At 43.9% G+C, this 26,730-nt stretch overlaps 1 protein-coding gene across 1 annotated transcript in view; it reads right to left on the bottom strand.

Annotated features, from left to right (window-relative positions):
- Positions 1 to 26,730, bottom strand: part of LOC126291584 (brachyurin-like) — a 94,068-nt gene that overhangs the window by 44,226 nt on the left and 23,112 nt on the right. Inside the window, exons 2-3 of the mRNA XM_049985118.1 lie at positions 16,162 to 16,330; positions 5,813 to 5,982 (exon numbers count right to left, since the gene is read on the bottom strand). Of these exons, the coding sequence (XP_049841075.1) occupies positions 5,813 to 5,982; positions 16,162 to 16,330 (339 nt within the window). The remainder of the gene's footprint in view (positions 1 to 5,812; positions 5,983 to 16,161; positions 16,331 to 26,730) is intronic.

Raw genomic sequence — 26,730 nt, 5'->3', positions numbered from 1 at the left:
TAAAGAGGAAGTATTGAACAGAATTGGGGAGAAGAGGAGTTTGTGCCACTACTTGAGAAGTAGAAGGGACCGGTTGTTAGGACATGTTCCGAAGCATCAGGGGTCACAAATTTAGCATTGGAGGGCAGCGTGGAGGGTAAAAATCGTAGAGGGAGACCAAGAGATGAATACACTAAGCAGATTCAGAAGGATGTAGGTTGCAGTAAGTACTGGGAGATGAAGAAGCTTGCACAGGATAGCGCAGCATGGATAGCTGCATCAAACCAATTTCAGGGCTCAAGACCACCACACATGACAACAATCTGTCATTAGTATAGCTTTGTGGTACTGTTACACGTTTCCACATATACTGCTATCTGTTGTAACATTATGCTGAGGTCATAAAAGCGATATGTACAAATTCAGATGGCAGTAGTATCGCATACACAAGCTATAAAAGCGCAGTGCATTATTGGAGCTATCACTTGTACACAGGTGATTCGTGTGAAGAGGTTTCTGACGTGATGATAACCGTACGACGGGAATTAAGGGACTTTTGAACGCGGAATGGTAGTTGAAGCTAGATGGTTCAAATAGCTCTGAGGACTATGGGACGTAACATCTGAGGTCATCAGTCCCCTAGAACTTAGAACTACTTAAACCTAACTAACCTAAGGACATCACAAACATCCATGCCCGAGGCAGGATTCGAACCTGCGCCGTAGCGGTCTCGCGGTTCCAAACTGAAGCGCCTAGAACCGCTCAGCCACACCGGCCGGCAGTTGGAGCTAGTCGCATGGGACATTTCATTTCGGAAATCGTTAGGGAATCCAGTATTCCAAGATCCACAGTGTGAAGAGTGTGCCGAGAATACCAGATTTCAGGCGTATATTATTTACATATTCTTAACATTGACTCACCACGAACAAAGCCGTGACCGATGGTTGTAACTTAACTACCGAGGGCTGCGGAGTTTGTGTCGAGTTGTCATTGCCAACAGGCAAGCAACACTACGTGAAATATCCACAGAAATCAGTGTGGGACGTACGACGTAAGTATCCATTAGGAAATTTGGCGTTAATGAGGTATGGCAGCATACGACCCTCGCGAATGTCTTTGCTAACAGCATGACATCGCGTGTCGTGGTTCTCTTGGGTTTGTGACCGTATCTGTTGTATCATAGGCAACTAGAATACCGTGGCCTGGTCAAGAGCCCCGATTTCAGTTGGTAAGAGTTGATGGTAGGGTTCGAGTGTGGCGCAGACTCTACGAAGCTATGGACCAGAGTTGTCAACAAGTGACTGTGCAAGCTGGTGATGGCTCCATAGTGGTGTAGCCTGTGTTTACATGAAATAGACTGAGTCCTCTGGTCAAATTGTGCCGATCATTGACTGGAGATGCCATTTTCAGCCATTCATGAACTTCATGTCCCCAAACACTGATGGAATTTTTATGACTGACAATGTGGCATGTTACCACATCACAACTGTTCACGACTGGTTTGAAGGACATTCTCGACAGTTGGAGGGAATGATTTGGCCACCTATATCGCCTGACATGAATCCCACAGAAAATATGTGGGATATAATGGAGGTCAGTTCGTGGACAAAACCCAGCACCGGCTGCACTTTCGCGATTATGGGCGGCTATAGGGGCAGCTCGGCTCGGTATTTCTGGAGGTGACTTCCAACTACTTGTCGAGATCTTGCCACGTCGAGTTGCTGCACCTCTCCAGGCGAAAGAATGTCCAGCACGATAGTAGGAGGATTACCATGACTTCTGCCCCCTCAACGTAGAGCAGCAGGGCTGGAGAATCCAACCAATCACGTAACGCGATTTTATCGGTACTCTCAATATCTGCTCTCATTGTAGGAGTCGTAACCTGAAGTGACATCATGATCACGTGACGGACTCATAATACATACACTGTGGATTGTAATGCTTCATACATGGTTGCAGGCACCCTTGGTCACCTATTTTCTGTACCATGATTCATTCGGTGTCAAGTGTTCCCAGAGAGTAGCGTGGTGCAAACGTTATGAAATCCAAATACATTAAAAATTTTTACCTTTAGAGATTTATAGCTCTTTTTTTGTTCTCAGAATTACTGTTGTTTTCAACAACGATTTTCATATTTTAAAACATCAATAGTTCACGTATAAAACCAGGCCCAAGAAAAGAAGGGAAGCTGAAATATGGATGGAGTATATATAGGGTATACACAAGGGAGGTGTACTTGAGGGCATCATTATAGCAATGGAAGAGGGCGTAAATGCAGATGAGATGGGAGACATGATAGTGCGACAAGAATTTGACAGAAGACTAAGTCCAAACAAGGTCCCAAGACTAGACGAAACTCTGTCAGAACTGCTGGTAGCCATGGGAGGAGCAGCCATGCCGAAACTCTTCCATCTGGTGTGCAAGGTGTATGAGAAAGGCGAAATACCATCTGACTTCAAGAAGAATATAATAATTCCAATTCCAAAGAAAGGAGCTGCTGACTAGTATGAATGTTACTGTCCCATCAGTTTAATAAGTCAGGGTAGCAAAATACTAATTCGAATACCATGCAGAAGAACGGAAAAGCTACTAGAAGCCAACCTCGGAGAAGATTAGATGGATAGAGCGCGTAACCAACAAGGAGGTACTGAATAGTACTGGGGAGGAAAGAAATTTTGTGGCATGAACTGTCTAGAAGAAGGAATCAGTTGATAGGAGACATTGTCAGATATCAAGGGATCACCAATTTACAAATGGAGGGAAGTGTGGGTGGTAAAAATCGTAGAGGGAGATCGAGAGATGAGTACAATAGGCAGAATCAAAACGATGAAGGTTGTAGTAGCCAGCTTGATTAGGCTAGAGAAGGCTGGAGAGCGGCATCAAATCAGTCTTTGGACCGAAGATCACAACAACATCTGAATATCATAAAAGCGTTTCTCTGGCTTAGTGTGCGTGTTTTTCATATCCGTGCTACTCTGCCCCCGGCACTGTCCTTTATCTTCATGACCTTTGACCTCCCTATGAATTTTTCTACCAAACAATCAGGAAATCCTTCACGTCCTCTCTTGCATGTATTCACCCTTTCGATTGGTAAATGGTTAAATGCTATTCATCCCAGACCTTTACCATGTTTATTCTATTCTAGGCTATGAATCTTACGTCAGTCAATCTCAGAATTTCTCCACTATTTCAATGTTCCCTTTATGTGCAGGATCAAACATTGTAGCAGTAAATCAAAGCTCCATCACTCATTTTCAGAACCTTGGAATGCCTTTGTCAGCAGAAAGAATTTCTACCACCAGTAAATGCTTTTTTTTATGTGGTAACGATTGTCCACAACAGTATGCAAAACCCTTGGAAAGGAGGAGCTTTTGGCTGCCATAGTCGAGAAAGCAGAATCGGAAATAATAAGTGCGTTTCTCAGTACCATAATCTTACCCAGTTTTGGTTCTATTGGCAACATACCAAGCATCAGACCCCTGTAAGTTAGTTGGCAAACCGATTTCCACACAAATTTTACTACTCTACCAGAACAAAGGTGTTTTCAGTGCAATTACCACACCAGTTTAAAAGGCTTGGTAACAAACCTAAAGATGATGGTTGGTAAAAATATATCCTGTCACTAATTCCTGGTATGTTACCATTGCAGGATGTATACATACCATTTAGTCCTGTCTATGATCCATATTCAGACTGTCTAGCACATCTACAACGTAACTAACGAACCTCATATTAATCAAACACCGAAATTATCCACACTAATGGGAATCAAACTAGTCAGAAGACGGATGACTTAAAAAAAATTAAACAAAATTGGCAACCCGTCAGTTAATATCTATTTTCTATACTTTTACATACGAGTACTTCAAAATCTGAAACGAACCTCAGTGGTTTTGATTACAGTTTAATCGGATTGTCCTCAATGATGAACCAAACTTCAACATATATTTCACCAGGTGCCATTACCAAATGTTCCGTTAAAAGTACAATGTTGTATGGTATAGATAAACACATCTCCTGATTTTGAAATATAATGTGCATATGACGAATAGTTAGCCTTCCAGCAAAGCAATGCAATCTGTTGTATAACATACTCCCTCCAGAATTTGCTTAAAAATAGGCAGTCACCCAGCAAAGCATCGAGTCAGGTATCTGCATAGTTCACAATGCTTTTGTCAGTACTATCTTACTGTGTTGTGCTATAGACAAAGCCTAAAGTGTGACATTTATGGGTAATACTAGTATCGTCTACATGAAGCTATTACAGTATTCCATTCGAACACTCATTTTGACATTGATCATTTCTACTTTGTAACAAAAGTTTTATTTTATTTCTTTTAAATAATCATAATGCATGACAATGAATGTTAAGCATTAAACTAATGGACACTGGCAAGTGATGGCAGACTGTTACAGATATGAAACTTCCTGTCAGATTAAAACTGTGTGCGGACCGAGACTCGAAATCGGGACCTTTGCCTTTCGCGGACAAGTGCTCCATAGTCTGAGATACCCAAGCACGACTTACGCCCCGTCCTCACAGCTTTACTTCTGCCAGTATCTCGTCTGCAAGGTTCGCAGAAGAGCTTCTGTGAAGTTTGGAAGGTAGGGGACGGGATACTGGCAGAAGTAAAGCTGTGAGGACGGGGCGTGAGTCGTACTTGGGTAGCTCAGATGGTAGAGCACATTCCCGTGAAAGGCAAAAGTCCGGAGTTCGAGACTCGGTCCGGCACACAGTTTTAATCTGACAGGAAGTTTCAAATCAGCGCGCACTACGCTGCAGAGTGAACACATTCCGTTACAGATATCATGACCACCTTGGGTAAGAACAGCATTGCACACGTCCTAACCTACCACATGAGATTATGACTAAGTGTGAGCAGTTATTGGTGGCATGATATGACTCTCTACCAAGGAAATAGCTTCAAATCTATTGAAAACCTTATAAAAAAGTGACTTATCTTCATGATTCTTCATATTCGATGTAACACTTAAAATAATATCTATATACTGTTATAAGGCACCGAATCCATCATTGTAAAAACAAGTATTCCCAACAAAATCTTGCCTTATATATACAAAGTTAATGCTATAATCCAATAGTAGTAACCTAGCGCACTGTGTGTTTGCAGCAGTTTGTCTCAGGCATCCCCCACAGCCTATGGTAGGTGAGGATAGGGTACGAAGGTGGATCCAACTGCGTTACATACTGGATATTGTTCGAGTGGATCTACCCACATGTGAACTGGGATAATGTATGGAGATGGATCCACCAGGGTTATGCTTGATGGGTTGTTCAGGTTGGACCCACTCATGTATTATCTGATACAATGTCCACAGATGGATCCACCAACGTTGTGACATGGGTATTTTTCATGCTGGATCCACACTTGTATGATATGGAATACACAACGTCTAGAGGCAAATCAACCAGCGTTATGTGTGTGCTAAGGTCTGGGCGCCCCACAACAAAGTAACACACACACATGTGTAGAAAATACCGCAACTGGCCTAGGTGTTTACAACTGGATTGTATCTACAAGCAAACGTAGAAGACGCAACCAGAAGTGATGTCATTATCACATGACCATAAATGTCACCATCGTGGATGTTTAAACTGTTTTTGTACTGCACACACTGCTTTCCCAGGCTGCCATCACGTGAAATTTTTCGTTCAATCACAAACCCTCAACCCTCCCTCACCTCCCACTGTCTCTCTCTCTCTCTCTCTCTCTCTCTCTCTCTCTCTCTCTGCCTCTCTCTCTCTCTCTCTCTCTCTCTCTCTCTCTCTCTCTCTAAAGTAAGAATCGTATGTTATTATTGCGCTACTCACTGTTCAGAGGAGCTTCCGCGGGCAGGAACAGAATAGCCACGTTGTCGCTGAGATAGGCCGTCGTGTTGTAGTTTGGGTGCACCACTGCCCAGGTGGCTACCTCGATCCAAGCGGTTCTCTCTTCCTGAGTCCTACGGATGCCTCCCAGGCGGACGGTCCATGACGTGTGGCTGCGAAAGTAAATTTCCTGTTTCCAGTTGCGAAGCAGACTAGTGGCAATACTAATTTTTGTTTTACTTCTCATGTTTGGGATTCACAGTCATATAACATTTCTTAAAAGACATCAAAGTCGCCGTTGACCGTATAAAATATTTGTTATTACGATTGCAATTTCGGCCTTATGGCCATTTACAAGTAACATTGCAAAAGTTACATTCTGTCAGAATATAAAACTGACATGCGTACATGTCGTCGTCAAAATGCAACCTTTGGAATGTGAGAGTCCCACAAGATCCGATCGTACTCATCGTACCTTGTGGGACTCTCACAGTCAAAAAGCTGCATTTTGACGACGACATGTACTAATGTCAGATAGTTTTATATTCTGACAAAATGTAACTTTTGCAGTGTTACTTGAAAATGGCCATAAGGCCGATATTGCAATCGTAATAATAAAAATTTTATACAGTCAACGGCGACTATGAAGTCTTTTCAGAAAATAATTTTTGTGTGTGGTTTTGATGGTTCAAATGTTTCAATGGCTCTGAGCACTATGGGACTTAACATCTGAGATCATCAGCCACGTAGAACTTTAAACCTAGCTAACCTAAGGACAGCACACACATCCATGCCCGAGGCACCTGCGACCGTAGCGATAACGCGGTTCCGGACTGAAGCGCCTAGAACCGCTCGGCTACCGCGGCTTGCGGTTTTGATGGTAATCAGTACTAGTGAAAGATGTACATATTAGGGTAAATGGTAATTAAAGGTCTACATATTAGGAGAAATGGCGGTAAAAATGTACATATCAGAAATCGCAGTTTGTCTGGTATGTTTGGCACTTGGCGTATCTGAAAATAAATGTCAAGAGAAATCACAGTTGTTAGGAACGTTTACCACTATAAGCATCTTTGCATGCCTCGATCACAGGAGTGACATATTCTTTGACTACCATAGGTTGTATTATTGAGTAGATTTGAAGCGAGCGAAGGAGTTGCAAGCAGTTGTCGGCCTGAGAGCGAGAGTAAGTGCTGTGTCATGGCAGAATGCGTAGAATGGATGGCGAATGTGCCACATGAAGAACGGATTTTTATTTGAGATGATGTAACTGAGATCTAAGGATAGAGCATGATTTGATATGATACCACACGTGGTCATTAGAGTACAAGACTAAAACTTAAGCTCGATGATAGGAGATGCTTTTTGTCTTTCAATTTCGTAGGAACGTTGTCGTGCAGACGAAGAGGTGCGTTTTGATTCTGCACGATCGTCAGTCTCGTGAGGGGGTTGGCCGAGAATTTCTTTCACTCTGCACAAGTGCACATGTGTGTGTTTTTGGGGCGGGGGTAAGAGGGGGAGCAATGGGTTGTCTCTGTGTGTCAGTGCTATGATTTTCTACCAGGCGACTATAGCTGTAAAGCTGATTCTGCAAATGCTACATTTTGTACACAATGTTGGTATAATCCGTGTGGCAATGTACCCAAGGTAAGTGCAGCAGCTTAATAAAAACGTCTCTAGGTTAGAATTTGGTTTCGATAATCGCCAAGAAAAAATAAAGTTATGTAATTTATTTTTTATTTAACTTCTCATGATCTAGGTTCACAGTCATGTAGAAGTTTCGAGGGAACATCATATTCTTCGTTGACTGAAGAAACTATTTATTTCACTATTGAAATTTCAGTCTATGGGCCTTTTCAAGTGGTAATGCAAAAGAGTTTGTTTAAGCACATGTCGGACTTAAAAATCCTCAGGTATGCTCACATGTCATCGTCAAAAATAGGCCTTTTGGTTGCAGAAGTACAGTAATATCAGACGAGTGCGAAGCTCTGTACGTCGTGAAATTAAGTAAATTACGTGAAATGTTACCAGTGTTAACATGATTCACGTATATCGTTACAAATCGATGTTCTGGCGCACTGTTTACATGTAAACACCTTAAGATTGGTCCTTAATAGTTCAGCTATTCTGCAGTTGTAGACAGTTCTCACTGACGTTTCTGCAAATTCGTCAACAAATGTAGCATGTTTTTATAAACGTACAATGACGAACTCAGTAATGTGAAATCCATAGTGATGTAACTTCTCTATAATGCTGTGTTACTGTTTGAACAACTTGTAGTTGATTGCACATGAGCAGTCTGACTTTATCTAGCTGAATTTACTGATATTTTAATATATGTTTCTGATGAGTTCATACAGATGTTTCAAATATGTGTGATTGTGTTAATGACAGTGGATACGTGTGAAGTGTGAAATGTTGGAAAAATTAGGCTTAGACTCTGAGATTATTCTATGGTCACTAGGATTACTATTCGTTGCATGTGAAGTCTGATAATAAATTCATAGCGTATAAATACGCCTCTCCATCTGCGATACAGAGAGATAAATGTGTATCTCCGATCTGCAGTTCTGTTTAAAATAAGCGAGGACTGAATCATGACAGTTTGCGACAGGCGATGACTATACGTGAAATGCAAGTTGAATAATCATCAGTAACAACACATAATAATGCGTCCCTTATTATTCTTACAATGATGCACAAAAAATCATGGACAAGTGAGTAATAAGTAATCATATTGTGTGGGTACTGCAACTGGATGTATACCAGCAAACAAGTTGATAACATAATTCTGTTTCCAACTCAGATACCAATATATAGATTACGAGTGTTTAAATAAAATTGAACGAATAGGTTTGTGGCAAGAAATGTTACAACAAGATGTTGCTAAACAACAAGTAGAGGAACGACTTTGAAAACTATGTTGTGGAAACAGCTGGTAATTACAGAAATGTACTATAATGTAGGGTTCATCTTGGGTGTTAATAAACCACTTCAACTGTATTTAGTCCTTCATTTTTAGATCACTGCTGGTTTCATGGCACTAAAAGCTACTTCAGGTGAATAACTGTATAACAATAAAACCAGAAGGAATAACAACTCTGAGACATTCACTGGTATAATAAATTTCTAAAATTATATTAAGATTTTTTAAAATAAAAAAAACTATTAAGAACTTCTACACGAGAAAATGAGAGTATTTCAGTTATGTGACTACAAATATTCTAAACGTCTCATGTAAGAGATTAAAGTAGTTTTTTATAAATTATTAAAAATTTCAAAACATTTTTAGGAAGTTATTATACCAGTTAATGTATCAGGATTGTTATTCCTTCTGGATTTATTGCTATCCAGATGTTCACCTAAAAATAAAGGACTAAATACAGTTGAAGTTGTTCATTAATGCCCAAGATGATTACTCACAGTTGCGGTTGCCCTACCTACAGGGTTGTCTGTAATGTAAGGGCACCAATTACTTTTTATATCCGAGATGGCGCGTTAGATTTGTGATGATTCAATTCATATCAGTATTAGAGCATGAACAGTAACGATTGATGAGTGGTTTCATTGTATGTGTGGTGCAATCCATCAACCTCAAACACCGGCTGTGCACGACACTGTTGTATTGAAGTGTAGCCACGTGAATTTCAAATGGATTTTATGTATCTCTAGGTGGATTCACCGATAGATAGTTGTAGTTTTAAGCCTCGTCGGTTTTTATTTGCAACAGACTTCACTTGAGGTACAATGTCGCGTCGTCCTCATGTCCAAAGCTAAATTTTCCACTGCAAATTCTATAGAATTCTTATCATGTACGTGACGAAAAGAAAGTCTTGCAGCAATTTACAGTTTACTCTGCACTTCCACTTTCCATAACAAATTTTTTTTTTTTCCTCATTCTTCTGACGTGTTTGATGCGGCCTTCCACTAATTCCTCTTCTGCGCCAACCTTTTTATCTCGGAGTAACAATTGCAACCTACATCCTCAATTATTTACTGGTGTATTCCAATCTCAGTCGTCTCCTGAATTTTTTACCATCTACAGGTCCCTCTCGTAGCATGGAAGTTATTGCCTCACGTCTTAACATATGTCCTACCATCCTGTCCCTCCTTCTTGTCAGTGTTGTCAATGCATTCCTTTCCTCGCCGATTCTGCACACTGTAGCACTACATCTCTAATGCCTCTATTCCTTTCTGTTCCTGTTTTCCCATAGTCCATGTTTCACTACCATACATTACTCTCCGACAAATGTACATGCGCAGAATCTTCTTCCCCAAATTAAGGGCTGTATTTGATGCACACTTCTCTTGGCTAGGAATACTATTTCTGACAGTGCCAGTCTCCTTTTTATGCCATTCTTACTCCGTCCTTCATGGGTTACATGGGTTATATTGCTGCCTAGGTAGCAGAATTCCTTTACTTCCTCTACTTCGCGATCACCAGTTATGATGTTAAGTTTCTCAGTGTTCCTATTTCTCCTACTTCTCATTACTTTCGGTTTTCTTCTATTTGCTCTCATTCCATATTTTGTACTCATTACAGAGCTCATTGCATCCAGCAGATCTTGCAATTCTTCTTCACTCTCACTGAGAATGTCATCAGCAAATCTTACCACTGGTATCCTTTCACATCGAATTTTAATCCCACTCTTGAAACTTTGTTTTACTTCCCTCATTGCTTTGTCGATGTATAGACAAAACAGCAGGACAGAAAGATTAAACCCCAGTTCCAGTCTTATTGCTTCCTCTTCGTTCTTGTACATATTGTATACTACACGTCTTTTCCTATAGCTTAACCCCATGTTTCTCAGAATTTGGAACAATTTGCGCCATTGCACATTATCTAACGCTTTTCCCACGTCGACAAGTCCTGTGAAGATATCTCGCTTTTTCTTCAGTCTTGTTTCCATTTTCAGCCGCAACGTCATAGCTGCCTCTCTGAGGCCGATACCTTTCCTGTTGTTGTTGTGGTCTTCAGTCCTGAGACTGGTTTGATGCAGCTCTCCATGCTACTCTATCTTGTGCAAGCTTCTTCATCTCCCAGTACCTACTGCAACCTACATCCTTTTGAATCTGCTTAGTGTAGTCATCTCTTGGTCTCCCTCTACGATTTTTACCCTCCATGCTGCCCTCTAATACTAAATTGGTGATCCCATGATGCCTCAGAACATGTCCAACCAACCGATCCCTTCTTCTGGTCAAGTTGTGCCACAAAATTCTCTTCTCCCCAATTCTATTCAATACTTCATCATTCGTTATGTGATCTACCCATCTAATCTTCAGCATTTTTCTGTAGCACCACATTTCGAAAACTTCTGTTCTCTTCTTTTCCAAACTAGTTATCGTCCATGTTTCGCTTCCATACATGGCTACACTCCATGCAAATACTTTCAGAAACGACTTCCTGACATTTAAATGTATACTCGATGTTATCAAATTTTTCTTCTTCAGAAACGCTTTCCTTGCCATTGCCATTCTACATTTTATATCCTCTCTACTTCGACCATCATCACTTATTTTGCTCCCCAAATAGCAAAACTCCTTTACTACTTTAAGTGTCTCATTTCCTAATCTAATTCCCTCAGCATCACCCGACTTAATTCGACTACATTCCATTATCCTCGTTTTGCTTTTGTTGATGTTCATCTTATATCCTCCTTTTAAGACACTGTCCATTCCGTTCAACTGCTCTTCCAAGTCCTTTGCTGTCTCTGACAGAATTACAATTTCATCAGCGAACCTTAAGGTTTTTATTTCTTCTCCATGGATTTTAATACCTACTCCGAATTTTTCTTTTGTTTGCTTTACTGCTTACTCAATATACAGATTGAATAACATCGGGGACAGGCTACAACCCTGTCTCACTCCCTTCCCAACCACTGCTTCCCTTTCATGTCCCTCGACTCTTATAACTGCCATCTGGTTTCTGTACAAATTGTAAATAGCATTTCGCTCCCTCTATTTTACCCCTGATACCAGCAGAATTTGAAAGAGAGTATTCCAATCAGCATTGTCCAAAGCTTTCTCTAAGTCTACAAATGCTAGAAACGTAGGTTTGCCCTTCCTTAATCTAGCTTCTAAGATAAGTCGTAGGGACAGTATTGCCTCACATGTTTCAAAATTTCTACGGAATCCAAACTGATCTTCCCCGAGGTCGGCTTCAACTAGTTTTTCCATTCGTCTGTAAATAATTCGCGTTAGTATTTTGCAGCTGTGACTTATTAAACTGATTGTTCGGCAATTTTCAAATCTGTCAACACCTGCTTTCTTTGGGATTGGAATTATTATATTCTTCTTGAAGTCTGAGGGTATTCCGCCTGTTTCATACATCTTGCTCACCAGAGGGTAGAGTTTTGTCAGGACTGGCTCTCCCAAGGCCGTCAGTAGTTCCAATGGAATGTTGTCTACTCCGGGGGCCTGGTTTCGACTCAGATCTTTCAGTGCTCTGTCAAACTCTTCACGCAGTATCGTATCTCCCATTTCATCTTCATCTACATCCTCTTCCATTTCCATAATATTGTCCTCAAGTACATTGCCCTCGTATAGACCCTCTATATACTCCTTCCACCTTTCTGCTTTCACTTCTTTGCTTAGAACTGGGTTCCCATCTGAGCTCTTGATGTTCATACATGTGGTTCTCTTATCTCCAAAGGTCGCTTTAATTTTTCGGTAGGCAGTATCTATCTTACCCTACATCCTTACATTTGTCCTCTAGCCATCCCTGCTTAGCCATTTTGCACTTCCTATCGATCTCATTTTTGAGACGTCTGAATTCCTTTTTGCCTGCTTCATTTACTGCATTTTTATATTTTCTCCTTTCATCAATTAAATTCAATATTTCTTCTGTTACCCAAGGATTTCTACTAGCCTTCGTCTTTTTACCTACTTGATCCTCTGCTGCCTTCACTACTTCATCCCTCAAAGCTACCCATTCTTCTTCTACCGTATTTCTTTCCCCCATTCCTGTCAACTGCTTCCTTATGCTCTCCCGGAAACTCTGGGCAACCTCTGGATCTTCTAATTTATCCAGGTCCCATCTCCTTAAATTCCGACCTTTTTGCAGTTTCTTTAGTTTTAATCTACAGGTCATAACCAATAGATTGTGGTCAGAGTCCACATCTGCCCCTGGAAATGTCTTACAATTTAAAACCTGGTTCCTAAATCTCTTTCTTACCATTATATAATCTATCTGAAACCTGTCAGTATCTCCAGGCTTCATCCATGTATACAGCCTTCTTTTATGGTTCTTGAACCAAGTGTTAGCTATGATTAAGTTGTGCTCTGTGCAAAATTCTACCAGGCGGCTTCCTCTTTCATTTCTTAGCCCCAGTCCATATTCACCTACTACGTTTCCTTCTCTCCCTTTTCCTACTACCGAATTCCAGTCACCCATGACTATTAAATTTTCGTCACCCTTCACTATCTGAATAATTTCTTTTATTTGATCATACATTTCTTCAATTTCTTCGTCACCTGTAGAGCTAGTTGGCATATAAACTTGTACTACTGTAGTAGGTGTGGGCTTCGTATCTAACTTGGCCACAATAATGCGTTCACTAAGCTGTTTGTAGTAGCTTACCCGCATTCCTATTTTCCTATTCATTATTAAACCTACTCCTGCATTACCCATATTTGATTTTGTGTTTATAACCCTGTTGTCACCTGACCAGAAGTCTTGTTCCTCCTGCCACCGAACTTCACTAATTCTCACTATATCTAACTTTAACCTATCCATTTCCCTTTTTAAATTTTCTAACCTACCTGCCCGATTAAGGGATCTGACATTCCACGCTCCGATCAAGAGCGCCAGTTTTCTTCCTCTTGATAACGACATCCTCTTGAGTAGTTCCCGCCCGGAGATCCGAATGGGGGACTATTTTACCTCCGGAATATTTTACCCAAGAGGACGCCATCATCATTTAATCATACAGTAAAGCTGCATGCCCTCGGGAAAGATTACGGCCGTAGTTTCCCCTTGCTTTCAGCCGTTCGCAGTACCAGCACAGCAAGGCCGTTTCGGTTAGTGTTACAAGGCCAGATCAGTCAATCATCCAGACTGTTGCCCCTGCAACTACTGAAAAGGCTGCTGCCCCTCTTCAGGAACCACACGTTTGTCTGTCCTCTCAACAGATACCCCTCCGTTGTGGTTGCACCTACGGTACGGGTATCTGTATCGCTGAGGCCCGCAAGCCTCCCCACCAACGGCAAGGTCCATGGTTCATGGGGAAAGGTTACCTTTCCTAAAGAGAAAGTAATCGTTACCCGAGACATCCTAAATTTCCTTTCCCATTCTTTTGTAAATTATTGCTCTCAACAACTTGGATGCATGAGATGTTAAGCCGATCATGCGATAATCTCGAAATCTTAAATGTATAGATTATTTTTTACCGAAAGTCTGATGGTAACTTGCTAGTCTCATAGATTCTACACACCAATTCTTTTACCACTTTCCCCAATGATTTTTGAAATTGTGAGGAATGTTATTAATCCCTTGTGCCTTGTTTGATGTTAAGGCTTCCTAAGCTCTTTTAAATTGTGATTTTAATACTGGATCCGCTATTTCTGCCCTGTCAATTCCTATTTCTTCTTCTATCACGTCATCAGTCAAGTCTTCCTGCTCAGAGAGGCCTTCAATCTACGAGGGCGAGTCAAATGAAAACCTTAAATTTGTAATAACAAAACGAACTTTCGCTCAGTGATCCTGTAAGTTGGTTAGCGTGCTAGTGCTACAAACAGCATGCAGAATGGCCTGTATGTGGCAGCATAGTGCAGATGCACACATACCGTCGCAGTATCAGTATAAAGATGGCCGCCCCACTTGTGACTTGCACCAGGGAAGAATAGCGTCCTGTTATTCGGTTTTTGCGTAGTAAAGGTGAGAAACCTATTGAAATTCACCGACAAATGAAGGTTCAGTACGGTGATGCATGTTTGTCACAGCAACAAGTCCACGAATGAAGTAGGAAGTTCGCAAATGGTGTGACTTCAGTGGAAGATGCTCCTCGTCCAGGTCAGGCACAACGAGTTGTGACTCCACAGAACACTGCAGCAGCTGAAGCCATAGTGTAGGAAAACCGCCGAGTGACACTGAATGACACTGCAGCATGTTTACAGATTAGTCATGGGTCAGCACACCACATCGTGTATGATGTGCGCCAGTTTCACAAAGTGTCTGCAAGATGGGTGCCACGGCAGCTGACTCCTGAAATGAGAGAACGACGTGTTGATGCTTGTGAAGAACTTCTTCGGCGCTTTGAACGAGAAGGTGATGGCTTCCTTGTTAGAAACGTTACTGGGGACGAAGCCTGGGTTCACTTCCACCAACCGGAAACGAAGAGAGCGAGCAAGGAATGGCGCCATTCATCATCACCAAAACCAAAGAACTTTCGAACAGAACGATCAACAGGGAAGGTTACGCTGACTCTCTTTTGGGACGATAAAGTCGTCATTTTGGAACATTACATGCCTGGATGGAACACTGTCACCAGTGCATCATACACAGATCTACTAAAAAATCGCCGGCTGGTGTGGCCGAGCGGTTCTAGGAGCTACAGTCTGGAACCGCGCAACCGCTACGGTCGCAGGTTCGAATCCTGCCTCGGGCATGGATGTGTGTGATGTCCTTACGTTAGTTAGGTTTAAGTAGTGCTCAGAGCCATTTCAACCATTTGAACTTAAAAAATCATCTGCGGCCTACAATCAAACCAAAGCGACGCGGATTGCTGTCAGCAGGTGTCCTTTTCCAACATAACAATGCTAGGCCCCACACTGCCCGTAAAACAGTTGCAACAAACGCAGACCTGCATTTTGACTGTCTTCCTCATCCACAATACTCACCAGACCTTGCTCCTACTGATTTCCATTTGTTTGGACCACTCAAAGACGCAACGGGGGGAAAGAAGTCCCGTTCTGATGAAGAGGTACGCCACGCGGTGGACGAGTGGTTGCGCGGACTACCAAAAGAATTTTTTTCCGAAGGAATTTATGTGCTTTGTAGGCGCTGAAGGAGTTGCATTGAGCGTGGGGGAGATTATGTTGAAAAGTGATACAGCTTTGTACCACTTCTGCACAGTAAATAATATTTAAAAAAATATTTAAGGTTTTCATTTGACTCACCCTCGTACTTTTCCGACCTATCCACTCTCTCATCTGCAGTTATCAGTGGAGTTACCATTGCAGTTACTGCCAATCATATAAAACAAAGATGGAATATTGAAATATCAGTTTTATCACAATACTGGCAACAACAATTTGTGACACTCTAACGACCATACATCTGCAGTGCCCCCATGAGCCACGTTCCTGTGTGCACACGCTGCACAGCTGGCCTCGCAGCAAGTATTCGGACTCACTAGTCGATGCAGCGCGCCCTGGTGAGGACGGCGGTCCTGGTGATGAGCGCCCCCCCGCAGATGGACGACCCGTCGCAGAGGACGAGGGCCTGGTGCGGGAACTGGCCCACCCCCGCGTCGTAGCCGTCCACGACGCGAGCGCCACTCCCTACGGGTGAGCGCCGCGTGTCTGAAACAAGGCGGGGCGCCGTGTGTCGATTCTCTACTCTTTTCATCAGTCTGCGACATGTTTAAAATACACTCCTGGAAATTGAAAAAAGAACACATTGACACCGGTGTGTCAGACCCACCATACTTGCTCCGGACACTGCGAGAGGGCTGTACAAGCAATGATCACACGCACGGCACAGCGGACACACCAGGAACCGCGGTGTTGGCCGTCGAATGGCGCTAGCTGCGCAGCATTTGTGCACCGCCGCCGTCAGTGTCAGCCAGTTTGCCGTGCCATACGGAGCTCCATCGCAGTCTTTAACACTGGTAGCATGCCGCGACAGCGTGGACGTGAACCGTATGTGCAGTTGACGGACTTTGAGCGAGGGCGTATAGTGGGCATGCGGGAGGCCGGGTTGACCTACCGCCGAATTGCTCAACACGTGGGGCGTGAGGTCTCCACAGTACATCGATGTTGTCGCCAGTGGTCGGCGGAAGGTGCACGTGCCCGTCGACGTGGGACCGGACCGCAGCGACGCACGGATGCACGCCAAGACCGTAGGATCCTACGCAGTGCCGTAGGGGACCGCACCGCCACTTCCCAGCAAATTAGGGACACTGTTGCTCCTGGGGTATCGGCGAGGACCATTCGCAACCGTCTCCGTGAAGCTGTGCTACGGTCCCGCACACCGTTAGGCCGTCTTCCGCTCACGCCCCAACATCGTGCAGCCCGCCTCCAGTGGTGTCGCGACAGGCGTGAATGGAGGGACGAATGGAGACGTGTCGTCTTCAGCGATGAGAGTCGCTTCTGCCTTGGTGCCGATGGTGGTCGTATGCGTGTTTGGCGCCGTGCAGGTGAGCGCCACAATCAGGACTGCATACGACCGAGGCACACAGGGCCAACACCCGGCATCATGGTGTGTGGAGCGATCCCCTACACTGGCCATACACCTCTGGTGATCGTCGAGGGGACACTGAATAGTGCACGGTACATCCAAACCGTCATCGAACCCATCGTTCTACCATTCCTAGACCGGCAAGGGAACTTGCTGTTCCAACAGGACAATGCACGTCCGCATGTATCCCGTGCCACCCAACGTGCTCTAGAAGGCGTAAGTCAACTAACCAGGCCAGCAAGATCTCCGGATGTGTCCCCCATTGAGCATGTTTGGGACTGGATGAAGCGTCGTCTCACGCGGTCTGCACGTCCAGCACGAACGCCAGGTGGAAATGGCATGGCAAGCCGTTCCACAGGACTACATCCAGCATCTCTAAGATCGTCTCCATGGGAGAATAGCAGCCTGCATTGCTGCGAAAGGTGGATATACACTGTACTAGTGCCGACATTGTGCATGCTCTGTTGCCTGTGTCTATGTGCCTGTGTCAGTGCCTGTGTCAGTGTGATCATGTGATTTATCTGACCCCAGGAATGTGTCTATAAAGTTTCCCCTTCCTGGGACAATTAATTCACGGTATTCTTATTTCAATTTCCAGGAGTGTAGTTTGCAACCGATTTACTGCTTTAGTTGAGGCCCGGGCATCACTTCCGGTTCTACAGAGCGCTCGCGGTCTGCTACCGTAGTCGAGGCGACTGAGGTTCTACGGCTTCCCTCACCACTGCTCTATTCCGAACAGGTGTGTGAGTGAAACGGCTTTGAGGTGTATCCTTGTTACGGTCCGCGCGGCTTCCCCCGTTGGAGGTTCGAGTCCTCTCTCGGGCGTAGGTGTGTGTGTGTTGTCCATAGCGTAAGTTAGTTTAAGTTAGATTATGTAGTTTGTAAGATTAGGCACCGATGACCTAAGCAGTTTGGTCCCATAAGATCTTTCAACAAATTTACAAATTTTACAAATGTTTCACTCAGAACCTGATGATTAATTCAGCTTTGTGCGGATGGACAGTGAAACGTTTAATAAACTTGTCCAACGTTATTTCGCCCTCACATTGAGAAAGAAACAAGTATGCGAAAATTTATACATATTTATACATATTTGATACATTATAAATGAATCTGAAAGCCTTCAACTGTGAAAAACAATAGGTTTGTTTGTAAATAACTCATCTGCTTCCATTCGCGATTTTCTTTATTTTATTTTTCGCACGAGGCCTTTCGGGGAATTATTCCCATTTTCAAGCGGTTTTTTTGTGTTTCTTATGTCATTATTATGTGATGTTGTGGATGTGTGAGATTCTGCTTCATTTCATTGGCTTTACTGCAATATATAAAAAAACACCCAATTTTTAGTTGGTTGTTGATCTAACTTCACAAAAAATTCGACAACCAACTAAAAGTCGCGTGTTTTCTTATATACTGCAGTCAAGTCAGGGAACCAGAGAACTTCGATATCTTTTGTTTCATTCCACCGGCTTGTATGTCACTGTATGTGTAAAATAATTATATTGTTCATAACCTCTTCGTGGGTAATACATGGCTGATGAAGATGTGTTACCTTTTTATTTTGGTAATTATCAGTATTGTTTCGTTTTTATACTTGCTCGTAGTTTTTTTGATAGTAGTGGAAACTCACAATACAGTGAGATAAATCGTATGAAAACAATTTTTCACTAAACATATACTGCAAACCCTCAAGACAAAGAACTTCCGCCATCTTGTTAAACATTCTGTCAATCAAAATTTCTCTCAAATACGTCAAGCAAGATCTATGGTTGACAAACACGTCAAACTGCACCGTGAACTGTCAAATATTTGGCAAGCATAGTTAAGTTTGATAAAATGTTTGATCGTTTACGGGAGCCTTTAGACGGAAGTCTGTTTGTCCACCGTAGCCAAAACTTTCATGTAGTAAAATATGGTTATAGTCTAACATAGCAGCCTCTTTTGCTTACAACAAAAAACGGAAACTATCCGCATCTTTCTCCACCATTTAGTTTGATTATACACTCATGCACATAAATTAAGGATAATACTGATACATGCTGAAACAACGTTCTGGTGGGCGGTTTGCGGGTTTAAATCACCTCGGGGTATGACCATGCGGTGCATTTGACCTGCGGTCGTCGCACGGTGGCGCTGGCAGCACTGCACATATGCAGAGGTATGTTGGTGCATGTCAGACTACGGTGCAGCGAGTAAGTGTGCAGACGTTTTCAGACGTTTTCAAAATGGTTCAAATGGCTCTGAGTACTATGGAACTTAACATCTATGGTCATCAGTCCCCTAGGACTTAGAACTACTTAAACCTAACCAACCTAAGAACAGCACACAACACTCAGACGTTTTAATTGTGTGTTGAAAATGATTCAAAGAACACATATTGATGACGTTATGAGGGGTAGAATACTAGGGCGACTGGAGGCTGGTCAAACACAGCAGGTAGTAGCAAGGGTCCTCCATGCGCCACAAAGTGTGACCTCAAGATTATGGCAACGATTCCAGCAGACAGGAAACGTGTCAATGCGCTACAGTACAGGACGTCCACAGTGTACGACACCACAAGAAGACCGATATCTCACCATCAGTGCCCGGAGACGGCCACGGAGTACTGCAGGTAGTCTTGCTCGGGACCTTTCCACAGCCACTGGAACAGTTGTCTCCAGACACACAGTCTACAGGCGACTCAAAGGACCTGGTTTATTCGCCCGGAGACCTGCAAGGCGCATTCCACTGACCCCTGGTCACAGGAGAGCCCGTAAGGCCTGGTGTCAAGAACACAGTACATGGCCATTGGAACAGTGGTCGCGGGTTGGGTTCACGGACGAGTCCAGGTACAGTCTGAACAGAGATTCTCGCCGGGTTTTCATCTGGCGTGAACCAGGAACCAGATACCAATCTCTTAATGTCCTTAAAGGGACCTGAATGGAGGTCGTGGTTTGATGGATGCATTTATTTGACAGACGAACTGCAGAAGGTCACGTGTATCGGGACGTCATTTTGCACCAGTATGTCCGCCTTTTCAGGGGTGTAGTGTGTCCCACCTTCCTCCTGATGGATGATAACGCACGGCCCCGCCGAGCGTCCATCGTGGAGGATAATCTTGAAACAGAGGATATCAGGCGAATCTAGTGGCTTGCCTGAAACTTTCTGGCAGATTAAAACTGTTTGCCCGACCGAGACTCGAACTCGGGAGATTTGCCTTTCGCGGGCAAGTGCTCTACCATCTGAGCTACCGAAGCACGACTCACGCCAGGTACTCACGGCTTTACTTCTGCCAGTATCTCGTCTCCTACCTTCCAAACTTTACAGAAGCTCTCCTAATACATTGTGAAACAATGCTCTGGTTCAGGTTCGTAGGAGCGCTTGTGTAAGGTTTGAAAGGTAGGAGGCGAGATACTGGCAGGAGTAAAGCTGTGAGTACCGGGCGTGAGTCGTTCTTCGGTAGGTCAGATGGTAGAGCACTTGCCCGCGAAAGGCAAAGGTCCCGAGTTCGAGTCTCGGTCGGGCACGCAGTTTTAATCTGCCAGGAAGTTTCATGTCAGCGCACACTCCGCTGCAGAGTGAATATCTCATTCTAGTGGCTTGCCTGTTCTCCAGACCAAAGCCGCATCGAGCACGTCTGGAGTGCTCTCGGTCGACATATCGGTGCAGCGTCTTCAAACCTCTAGGACACTTCAGCAGCTCCGACAGGCATTGGTGCAAGAATGGGAGGCTATACCCCAGCAGCTGCTCCACCAACTGATCCTGATTATGCCAACCCATTGTGCGGCCTGTGTGTGTGTGTGTGTGTGTGTGTGTGTGTGTGTGTGTGTGTGTGTGTGTGTGTATGTGCATAGTGAACGTATCCCACATTGATGTCGGGGTACATGCGCAGAAAACAGTGGCGTTTTGCAGCACTTGTGTTTCGAGACAGTTTTTCCAACTTATAACCAACACCGTAGACTTACATGTCTGTGTCGTGTGTGTTCCCTATGTACCTATGCTACTAGCGCCAGTTTTGTGTAGTGTCACGCTGTGTGGAACCACATTCTGCAAGTATCCTTAATTTATGAGCATGAGTGTACTTCCTTATACTTGCTCTATCAGATCTTAAGTGAGGTCCTACTTGTCACTTTCGATTTACTTTTTAGAAATTATATCCAGCATTACCAACAAATATAAAGCGGCAAAGCACGTCATATTCGTAGCCACATTACATGGTCAGTTTTGGGTACACCATCCAGCAACTAATACCGACAGGTCTGAGGTGAGGTCATTGCTCTGTTCATTTTCTGACACTTACACTACTGCTTGCGAGACGTGGAACACTGAGAAGCGCAGGTCTGCATCATGCCATGATAAAACAGCAGAATCATAGCAAGTGATTTAAATGGCAGAGAGGTAGCGTGCACGTAAGCCCAGCGGCGACTGTGGACAGGCGTAGCCATCGTGCAGAGTATGGAAACGTGCAATAAAGTGCCGCTATGCCTCACCAACATCACAGGGTGGGCTATGGGGATGTTGACTGCGTTTCAACGGGGCATAATGATAGTTCTCCAGGTGGTGGGTCTCTCATTCTGTCACTTTGCGGCACGTACAAGGGCATGGTGCTTGAACAGTGAGATGTATGTGGAATCAGTGGAGAGAAGAGGACCATACACAGCGCCGTCAGAGTCCTGGACGACATGCAATGATAGACGAAAACACTACGCCACTGCCCACCGCGGCGCTGGATGGCACCTGGTGGCGTTGAGGTCACGTGACGTGGTAACAACAGTATGTAAGCGGGTCAGACACGGAAGGTGGATATCTCTATGGAGATATGGGCTGCAAACGTAGAAATCCACTGAGATAAGCTGCTTTGACAAGGGCAGATTATTGTTATGCAGGGCCTGTGAACATGTATCTCGAAAACGGCGAAGCTGATCGAACGTTCACGTGCTACTGTCGTTAGTATTTACGCAAAGATACAGAAGAACAGAGAAACTACCACTATATGCGAAATGGCCAGACGCCCACGACTCCTCACAGATTGTGCGGTTCAGAGACTTGTCTGCTCTATAAAATACAGGGTGTTTCAAAAATGACCGGTACATTTGAAACGGCAATAAAAACGGCAACGATAGAAATACACCGTCTGTTGCAATATGCTTGGAACAACAGTACATTTTCAGGCGGACAAACTTTCGAAATTACAGTAGTTTACAATTTTCAACAACAGATGGCGCTGCAAGTGATGTGAAAGATATAGAAGACAACGCAGTCTGTGGGTGCGCCATTCTGTACGTCGTCTTTCTGCTGTTAGCGTGTGCTGTTCACAACGTGCAAGTGTGCTGTGGACAACATGGTTTATTCCTTAGAACAGAGGATTTTTCTGATGTTGGAATTCCACCGCCTAGAACACAGTGTTGTTGCAACAAGACGAAGTTTTCAACGGAGGTTTAATGTAACCAAAGGACCGAAAAGCGATACAATAAAGGATCTGTTTGAAAAATTTCAACGGACTGGGAACGTGACAGATGAACGTGCTGGAAAGGTAGGGCAACCGCATACGGCAACCACAGAAGGCAACGCGCAGCTAGTGCAGCAGGTGATCCAACAGCGGCCTCAGGTTTCCGTTCGCCGTGTTGCAGCTGCGGTCCAAATGACGCCAACGTCCACGTATCGTCTCATGCGCCAGAGTTTACACCTCTATCCATACAAAATTCAAACGCGGCAACCCCTCAGCGCCGCTACCATTGCTGCATGAGAGACATTCGCTAACGATATAGTGCACAGGATTGATGACGGCGATATGCATGTGGGCAGCATTTGGTTTCCTGACGAAGCTTATTTTTACCTGGACGGCTTCGTCAATAAACAGAACTGGCGCATATAGGAAACCGAAAAGCCCCATGTTGCAGTCCCGTCGTCCCTGCATCCTCAAAAAGTACTTGTCTGGGCCGCCATTTCTTCCAAAGGCATCACTGGCACATTTTTCAGATCCGAAACGATTACTGCATCACGCTATCTGGACATTCTTCGTGAATTTGTGGCGGTACAAACTGCCTTAGACGACACTGCGAACATCTCGTGGTTTATGCAAGATGGTGCCCGGCCACATCGCACGGCCGACGTCTTTAATTTCCTGAATGAATATTCCGATGATCATGTGATTGCTATGGGCTATCCGAAACATACAGGAGGCGGCGTGGATTGGCCTCCCTATTCGCCAGACATGAACCCCTGTGACTTCTTTCTGTGGGGACACTTGAAAGACCAGGTGTATCGCCAGAATCCAGAAACAATTGAACAGCTGAAACAGTACATCTCATCTGCATGTGAAGCCATTCCGCCAGACACGTTGCAAAGGTTTCAGGTAATTTCATTCAGAGACTACGCCATATGATTGCTACGCATGGTGGATATGTGGAAAATATCGTACTATAGAGTTTCCCAGACCGCAGCGCCATCTGTTGTTGACAATTGTAACTACTGTAATTTCGAAAGTTTGTCTGATTGAAAATGTACTGATATCCCAAGCATATTGCAACAAACGGTGTATTTCTATCGCTGCTCGTTTAGTTTGTATTGCCGTTTCAAATATACCGGTCATTTTTGAAACACCCTGTAAGATACATGGTGATCTGTGGCTTGTCTGCTGTAGCATAGACACCATTTCTGTCCATACACCCACATGAACGTTTTTGCCTCATATCCCCTTGGGAATCATTTTCTGCAGACTTTCACCATTAAACAAAATCACCCTGAATAACGTACCCTACAGTTTGCAAAAAGTGGAAGACTCGGAACAATTACTGTTAGTTATACAAGACACACACAACTTTATTCCTGAAACCAACGCAGTCTTATTAAAACAACAAAGACCAATTCACGGTCCAAATAACTTCTCCAGAATAAAATGATAATTAAATGGACACCCTAGCTGCAAACAGGCGTTGATGTACTTCATTAGGGACATGTTGAAAATGTGTCCACCGACCGAGACTCGAACCCGGGATCTCCTGCTTACATGGCAGACGCTCTACCCATCTGAGCCACCGAGGGCACGCAGGATAGCGCGACTGCAGGGACTTATCCCTTGTACGCTCCCCGTGAGACCCACATTCCCAACATGTCCACACCACTACATTCGAGTGCGCCTAAGAGATGTTTGCCCATCAGATGGATAGAGCGTCTGCCATGTAAGCAGGAGTTCCCGGGTTCGAGTCCCCGTCTGGGCACACATTTTAAACAGGTCCCTAATGAAGTACATCAACGCCTGTTTGCAGCTAGGGTGTCCATTTAATTATCGTTTCATTTCTAGCAAAGCTGCATGGTCATCTACGGTGTTCTTTCGGGAGCAGATACTATCGTCATGTATAGTTCTCCAGAATAAGTTTAAATGATTACTTTTAAAACACCAGGATTTAGAGTAACGGCTGAAGGCTTTACTTAAGTAAAATTACAATATCTTCCGGCTAATGGCTATATAAGGGAAACTTTAAGTTAATTCTTCGGTTGAAAGACCAATAAAAAAATTTCTTTACATTATAAAAGAGAGACTTTAAGAATAAGCCTTTACACAGTGCAATAGAAAAACATCTCACCTAATTTGTCTTCTGAAGGCCCAAACAATTACTCAAGAATAATTAAAGACAACCTGAAGATAAACAATTGCAGAACACGGCTGAAGGCCGCTTCAAGAATTCAAAATAATTAAAGAGAAACCTTACAGACAAGGGTTTACATACTAAAGCCTCAGATTCTGAAACAAACGCGGCTGAAGGCCTAAATACAGAGCAACAAGAATTGTAAATGAAACACGGTTGAAGGCCTAATCTTAAAGTTGTTATGAAGTTCGGATGAAGGCCATACATTAAACATGAAACAGACATGTGATTCTTGAGTTTCTCCCGGCGTATTAAATATCCACGGGTGTACTGCCGGTCTATATTGTCGAACGGGCACAATATTTCGGCGATCAAACATGTCGCCATCATCAGGTGAACTGACGGACTGAGCTCCTGTGAACGCGCCGGCACGGAGATCCGTACGCTATGGCTGCTCAGGGGGAAACAGACATGAAACGGCATTATTAATACACGGCTGAAGGCCTGGCACAGTACCTGCGACCAAATAAAATGACAATCACAAACAACAAGCAGTGGTGCTCGGAAGTGTTCCAAGCGTCGGCCTTGGGAGGAAACTGGAACCACAGTTTAGGTGAGACAGACAGCCAAGCGTAGCACTAAAAGATCGGGCTGCAGCATGACCTACGGACGGCTGACGAACCAACCAACCGCCTTATCAATTCCCTTCCACCCGACCAACAGCACGACAACCAAACGTACCAGCGAAGACGAGGATCGCAGCAGGATTATGTCTTAATAATTGGCGTATAAAGACAGCCAATGCAGAATAAACACTCAAAGAGAAGAGGAGAACAACATCAAGCTGTTAAACTACACGATGTGCCGGACTGCATCAACACGGCGAGGAAACCACACTGCCGCAAAACAGCGGTAACGACCAGGGCAGGTAACCGGAACGTTAACGGCCACTAGGCAGAAGATACCACTGATGCACTTCACTAATAAATTATAATCACTTCAAAGGTTAAACACCATACAGGAAGGCGGCTGCAAAATTTTTCCGAGTCAAAACACCATCATGTTGCTGTTTGCGGGGACAGCCCAGGATGCAACAACCAGCAGTTAACGATGAGATGTCACAATGGTTGAGCTTTCGTGACAGGTTGACTGATTACTCAACTCCAGTACGCAGGTGCGGTGGGCGACGAACTCAGCAGCTCTCGCAGCCAGTGCCACACAACTCCGACCGCGTGTGCACGCCGCCAGCGGCCCCGACCAACTGCCACACACATCATGACATGGAAATATACACTCAGTCGCAAAAGTATTCGGACAGTGGGAAGTTTCACAATGAGCACCCGAGAAACACTGACTATGAAACCCAAACATATTTATTAGAAACATATATTCGTAACAACATTAATTACAAAAGAATTATTGTATTATTTCGTTTCCAAAAAAATAACAGAAAAATTAACAACAAAAATGAAACATCCTGCACACCCTGCTGCTACAAAAGTATTCGGACACTGTCCAATAAATGTTCATAAGTTGTACGACGAATATGTCAATACCTTGTGGGTCCACCTTTTATTTTCAATACTTCCTCCAATCTACTAGGCATACTTTCCACGAGTTTTTTCGTGATATCTGGGCCTATATTTGCCCATTCTTGGCGCAGTTTCTCTTTCGAGGTCTCCTTCGTATAGATGTTGTCCGCGCGGAGGGTCCGTTTCAATTTATCCCACAAATGTTCGATTGGGTTAAGGTCTGGTATCGGGGAGGGGGAGGGGGGGGGTGCAACACCTTCGGGCAACTGAAGAGCAACCACATTTGTACAATATGCGCGGTATGCTTGGGATCATTATCCTAATAAAAATGAAAGTTGTTCGCAATACCTAGATGTCGTGCACTCTGCTTCAAGTGTCCTAGCAGTTTATTCAAATACGCTTCCTTGTTCATCGTATCAGCAA

This window comes from Schistocerca gregaria, chromosome 9, assembly GCF_023897955.1.
Source record: "Schistocerca gregaria isolate iqSchGreg1 chromosome 9, iqSchGreg1.2, whole genome shotgun sequence".
NCBI lineage: Eukaryota > Metazoa > Arthropoda > Insecta > Orthoptera > Acrididae > Schistocerca > Schistocerca gregaria.
This window is presented reverse-complemented; position numbering and strand designations above follow the sequence as displayed.